The sequence below is a fragment of the Lactuca sativa genome, chromosome 6 (genome assembly GCF_002870075.4).
Source record: "Lactuca sativa cultivar Salinas chromosome 6, Lsat_Salinas_v11, whole genome shotgun sequence".
Lineage (NCBI taxonomy): Eukaryota > Viridiplantae > Streptophyta > Magnoliopsida > Asterales > Asteraceae > Lactuca > Lactuca sativa.
The window spans coordinates 53666015-53672602 of NC_056628.2; the positions used below are offsets into that span (position 1 = coordinate 53666015).

At 25.9% G+C, this 6588-nt stretch overlaps 1 protein-coding gene across 1 annotated transcript; it reads right to left on the bottom strand.

Moving 5' to 3' along the window:
* Positions 1–4031: 4031 nt before the first annotated feature.
* Positions 4032–6183, bottom strand: LOC111905328 (uncharacterized). Its single transcript, XM_023901023.2, has 7 exons — positions 5571–6183; positions 5307–5361; positions 5129–5203; positions 4925–5016; positions 4754–4835; positions 4557–4640; positions 4032–4331 (listed from the first exon to the last, which is right to left on the bottom strand). Exons 1-7 carry the CDS (start codon positions 5930–5932, stop codon positions 4212–4214), a joined length of 870 nt encoding a protein of 289 aa, XP_023756791.1. The 5' UTR covers positions 5933–6183; the 3' UTR covers positions 4032–4211.
* Between the last annotated feature and the right edge of the window lie 405 nt (positions 6184–6588).

The following is a 6588-nucleotide window of genomic DNA, read 5'->3' on the forward strand; positions in this document are numbered from 1 at the left end:
TGTAGAGACTTGTTTTGATAATAGATAGGTCATAGGTTCAATCCACGACACCCCCATGATTCTCATCCGCTTAGTGAGTCAAAATATGCCCCCTTATCGATTACCCTTGGTGGCTGGGTTCGATGAGAATGGTTAGGGTTGTCAGCATCAACCTTTTGTCTTGAATAATATATAATATGAAAATAAGAACCATTTTTATAACATAATACAAGAATATATACAATATTTCAAAGAATATACACAAAATTTTATACTATATTCTTTAGAATCTTTTATCATTTCGAAAAATATACAAAAATTATAATATATAAAACATTCTTGAATAATCTTCATTATTATTCTTGGAGAATTTGTCTTTGCTTTTTGATGGTTTTCGCATGCTTTTGTCTTTGTTTTTTGATGATTTTTTTTTTCCATATCTCTATTTTTAATACATGAACAATTCTTGAAAAGTTAGTTATCTTTTTTTTTTCTTTCAACATTTCATTATTAAAAATATACATTGGTTTCAATCCTTATAACTCGAAAAAAGAAGTTGAACACATATTACATTGAATTTCCATATTCTTTGAGAATACAAACATAAATAAGTAAAGTGAATAATTTTTTGTAGATATATATATATATATATATATATATATATATATATATATATATATATATATATATATATATATATATATATATATATATATATATATATATATATACACACACACAAAGCCGGTTCAACTACATAAAAATGATGAACATATAGTATCCTTTAAAAATGTGTAGCTTAAACAGTAAACTTCTAAAAAAAAGTAATAAATTCTCTATTTTCATATCGTAATTCTTACATAATAGTCGCTATAAAATTCATATTTGAAAAAAAATAACAAATAACTTCTCAATTGTTATTAGGAAAAAAAATTGTACATGCCACTTTCATAACCAGAAAAAAACAATTTGAATTTTGCTAATGTTTAGAACATAAAATCATAATTATAACAAAAGAAAACAAGTGTGAGAGGGCATGACGGATTCATCCATGCATTTCTAAGTTTTATGCCTAAATAATCTATATTTTGACCAAATTTTGTTCAAACTAGTCAAATTAATTTGGATCTAAGCAATAAACAGTTCATCAACTAAATTATATTATTTTTACAAATATTGAATTTGATAATTTTAAAAATAACAAGTGGTATAATTTCTATTGAAACTTGGTCGGATATTGGAAATAAAAATTAAGTTTTAAAAGCTAGAAAACACAATTAACGATAAAAAGTGAGGCACTTTTCAGATGAGATGGATTAATATCAAATGTCAATTTTAATAACTAAAACCTTCTTTAAAAAAAAAATAAAAATAAATAAAGAAAACAAATAAAAAATAAATAACATTGATTTTAAATTGAATGAAATGCTTTTCGAGGTTTCATTGATTTTAACGAATAAGATCACATTTTTTTCTACAATTGGATTTCTCTCGTTGGATACCAAATTGAATAATTAAAACTACGTAAAACAAATTAAACAAATTAATAATACCTGATAACGAACAATAACACTTTTTTTTTCACTCCAGACATGAACAATAGAACTATGGAACCAATTTTATTTTATTTTATTTATTTATTTATTTATTTTTTCATAAAGTGACGAAGATCATATGAAAAAGTGACGATGGTATAGGAAAAGAAGATGAAGATAAGAATGAAATATAATTTGTAACTGATAATTTTATCCCTAAATAGTTGCAACCTTATTAATTTTTAATTATAAATTTTTTATAATTATCTTATTAAATGATTGGTCCACATTTAGTTATACATTTACACAATATATATAGTTCATACTAGGTGTGAGACCCATGTATTACATGGGCTTAATTAAAAAAAATAAATATAAAATTTTAACAATTTAAAAAGTTTGAATTTATAAGAAAAATGAGAAAAATTTGAATTATTAAAATTAATGAGACTTTAATGTATTGAATACATTACATATATAAATTTTTTCTAATAAATACTTTACATATATATTACCTTACACATTAAATGTTGAATTTTAATTTAATAAAATGAAAAATACAATAAAATGACAAGTGGAAAATAAAAAATTTAAAAATTCTAGAAAATGCCATGTGTCCAAATGAATGAGAAAAGGACATGTGGCAAAAAAACCTTCATTTATTATAATAGATATGAACCTAACTCTCTCTCTCTCTCTCTCTCTCTCTCTCTTTATATATATATATATATATATATATATATATATATATATATATATATATATATATATAGATATATATATATATATATATATATATATATATATATATATATATATATATATATATATATATATATATATATATATATATATATATAGTGTTAGGTTATAATTTAGATGATATATATTTTACGGATGTAAGGATGAATATGGATCAAAAGTTTAAGTTATTTAAAAAAAAATTATATTCTTAATTAAAATAAAATATAAAAAATATCATTTTTATTAAATGAAACGTATTAAGAAGAGCAATAATCTTAAAATGCATCACATACAAATTTGGCAACATCCCACTATACATTAAAATTCAAATAAATACTATATTAATTAGGAATGCTGCAAGCAAAAGCATATTCATTTATATGGATATAAGGAATGTTGCATATTTTAAGATAAATATCCCCCGATTTTAACACACGATCAAACCTTCCAAATTGGAATTTAAATTTGCTTCTTATCTTTACAAAAGCAAACATAATATCGTAGGAGCAATCATGATTTTATGAATGGTGTTGTATGAAGAACATATGATTCTAAAAAAAAATAATGGCGTTCAAGCTCAGATAATTGACGAAGGTGTTTATATTTTTTGTTCTTAAAGAATGTTGTTAATGTGAAAACGTGGATTTATAATTCTGTAAGAATGAAATTATGTTGCAAAAATCTTAAAGAATGTTCTTATGCTGCAAAGCATGGATTAATAATTCTGTAAGAATGGAATTTCTAATAGAACGAACAACTTAAAGAATGTTGATTTATGTGTTTATATTTTCAAAGAGTGAAATTTTAATTACAAAGATGGCCATGAATGTTGATCATTTAGTGGTTGGCAGATGAAGATGGATTAGGTGTGAATTAAAAATGATTTTCTATTTAAAGATTATTAATTAATTTAAAATTTTACCATAAATAAAAAATGAAATTACTAATATATATCTATCTCTTGTTTTTTAATATATATATATATATATATATATATATATATATATATATATATATATATATATATATATATATATATATATATATATATATATATATATATATATAAACACTAAAATAAACAAAAATCATAAATTGTTGAAGTTTATGTTTGACATAATGTCCGTAAAACAGTAAAACAAATAAGATGTTTGTTTTTCAAAATACAAAATTTAGAAACGGTTACCTCTCAAACCTTTGTAATAAAAGAAAATATAATAATAGATTCCCACAAATCCACAATTCGTAAATACAGCATCATTTATTTCTCGTTACTATTCTTTTCCCAAACTTCCCAAAACATATGAAAATAGTTATCTTTTGCTTCTCAAACTTCTCAAACCCTTTTTAATAATATAATTTAAAAGAATAAAAACTAATTAAAAATATAAAAATTACATTCAAATAACATTTAATTTAAACAAAAATACATGAAATAATATTTAATAAATAAAGTAAAAAGTTATAAAAAAAAAAAAAAACAAAAAAAAAACAAAAAAAAAAAACAAAAAAACAAAAAAACAACTAATCGATGTTTAATATGTAGTCGTCCATAGTATATTCCGCAAGATCAGATTGAAGGTTGTGGTGCGTTTCTAGCATAACTATGTTTATGCATTTATAAAAGTCTAACCATTTTCATTTTATAAAACATCATTTTCACTATTTTAATATGGTTTATACTTTCAAATCTAGAAAGGTTTTGACCTAAAATGTTTGTTTTCTTCAAACTTTGATGAATTTAAAAAAACACCATTAATTATGGACAATGTGTTAAATAACTCCACATATTTTGTTCTTTTTGTGATTATCTTTATTTACAAATATAGACATATGTCTTTACAAGTGTAGCACCATATCCTATATGAATATACATATTATATTAGATCAAAGTCTATATACAATAAAATTATTAATTATGGACATCTATAAATTACAACCAAATTAATCAAGTCAAGGCGATGGCCCTCCCAAATACTGAAGCCACTCTTCGGGCGTCCCCTTTCTCATTTTTAGCATCTTAATCGCCATATTTGTTAAAGGTATTGCAACTATATCATAATCTTTAGGTGCCTACAAAATACCAAAGAAAACCAAACTGGTCACAACAACCTCTAAACTGACCCACACTGTCCGAGAAATATAATGTGAGATAAATCAGGTACACATCAGTCTGCTAGATGGCTACAATGAATCCAATCCACATTGGAATTAAGACTCTCACAATGTATTATGACAATTAGTTTTAAAAAGTAAAAAAATTTTAGACAAGTAATTGTTAAGGAAAGAAGAGAATACCTTTGGGGCCTTATGCAACTTCATGTTAGCTTCCTCGGGTGTTTTATGACCTTTCTTTGAGTTGCAACTCAAACAAGCAGTAGCCTATAAAGTAGAAAATCATAAATCTCATTACAATAGGTATTATATAAAAATTGGATGGAAAAGATTGGTGTTACAAAAATTAAGTTTAAGTGTATAAAAATCTTTTGTCTTACAAGATTTTCCCATTTCCATTCTCCACCTCGTGACATGGGTATGACATGATCAATAGTTAAGTTCATAGTAGAAGAACAATACCTGTTGATATTAGAAATAACATTTCAGATTTTATTTATTATTATTATTTTTTTTTGCAGATATTGGAAATTAAATGTGAGGTTACTTACTGGCAAGTAAAATTGTCACGAGCTAATACGTTTTTTCGGCTAAGCAAACTCACAAATCTTCTTCTCTTAACAACCTGAAGCAAATGTGGAACCTGATAGAAAAGAGATAATTTGAACATTCAAATTGCAAATAGATAGTGTTATGATTCTCATGAAGGATTAGTGAATTGATAATACAGTAGTATGTGATGAATAATGAATTACCCTTAAAACAGCAGGTATATAGAAGGATCCATTAGGAGAGTTCACAGTTTGATCATAATATTCAAGAACATCAGCCTGTGTATATGATACATTCACAGATTTCATACATAAGATCAATAATTTTCATGAATATTAGTCTATTAGATGATTACAAGTTTTCATTTTTCAAATCTCTAACCTTTTCCATGAACTCCAAACAAATGGCACGTTTCCAGCAGACAACATTTATAGGCCTAGAACAACAATCACAATCAGATCCAATCACTGTTATTACTATACAGTATTAAGAAGCCAATCAGAGATGTAGCTTAACTAACAGTCTAAAAGTAGGAAGAATCCACAGATACATGTTGATGTATGACAGCTTAACTAATAAGATTTCAGTCGCACCACATCAGATTAAACTAATATTGTATAAAAAAGGAAGATGAGAAGCACAAACCTGTACGAGATGTCCAAAACTAAACCTCTGAAACAAGACAGATTATCACTCTCATAATCAGGATCTCCCAACAGTTCATCATAAATAGCTTGCTGATCGACAATCGCGTCCTTTTCATTGCCTTTCATGCTCTTCGACTTGCTCCCAGACGCCGACGCGAAGACTCTAGTATCTCTGGTGGTACGATTTTGGGTATAATTGGTTAATGCCGTGATCTTCCGTTTGTCTGATAGTCTCAACCCCCTACAACTTCTGCCACCGTACAACGGAGCGCCGATGATATCTTTTGGCTCAAACCCTACCGACATTTCGTCGACGATGAAGATCGGCTTCAGGCGACGGAGGGCGGTGAATTCCGCCATCAATAAAAGCGTTCTGGAGTGTGTTTGATCGATTCGAATCAAATTTCAACTGATTTAAAACATAATTCTCAGATCCTGACGAATTTGAACACCTTTTGTTGGAATGTGTAAGTAATTGAGTTGTGGAAGTCTTGTCTAAATCATTTTTTCCGGGAAAAATCTGTTACCACATATTCCCTCTTCCCAACTTCGAATATCTTCTGCCTTCACCCTCTGTGAAATTACTATTCAGTCCTTTGTGTCGCTCGATTTGGCTTACAATAATAAGTTTTTGTTTTTTTTTTTTAAAGTTGAAGTGTTTAACCATATGATGTTTTTGATTTTTCATTTATTTCAGAATTCAGATGCAAAATGTCATTTTTTTTAACATAAAAAAATTAGCATGCATAGATGGCATTATACAATAACTTTTCAAAATAATAATATATTAATATTTAAATATAAAAAATATAGAATACTAAAAATGATTAATAAGACAGTATCTAATCGTGATCTTTGAATTGTATTGTATGATATTCGTATGTTTGTCAAATTCTTGAATGATATATTTAGGATATATGATCTGATATTCATAAGTTAAAAAACTTCAACAGACAAATTTAAAAGTAACTCATTTCACAAATTTCCATTATGTTTTATTTTATGGGATCAATGAT

Bases quoted from the DNA above. Each gene is read 5' to 3' on its own strand.
- LOC111905328 (XM_023901023.2), bottom strand. From the start codon at position 5,932: ATGGCGGAATTCACCGCCCTCCGTCGCCTGAAGCCGATCTTCATCGTC. The intron at 5,204-5,306 runs GTTAGAGATTTG...TCATATACACAG, and splicing joins GTTTGGAGTTCATGGAAAAG to GCTGATGTTCTTGAATATTA. The intron at 4,641-4,753 runs GTAAGACAAAAG...TCTACTTTATAG, and splicing joins AATGGAAATGGGAAAATCTT to GCTACTGCTTGTTTGAGTTG.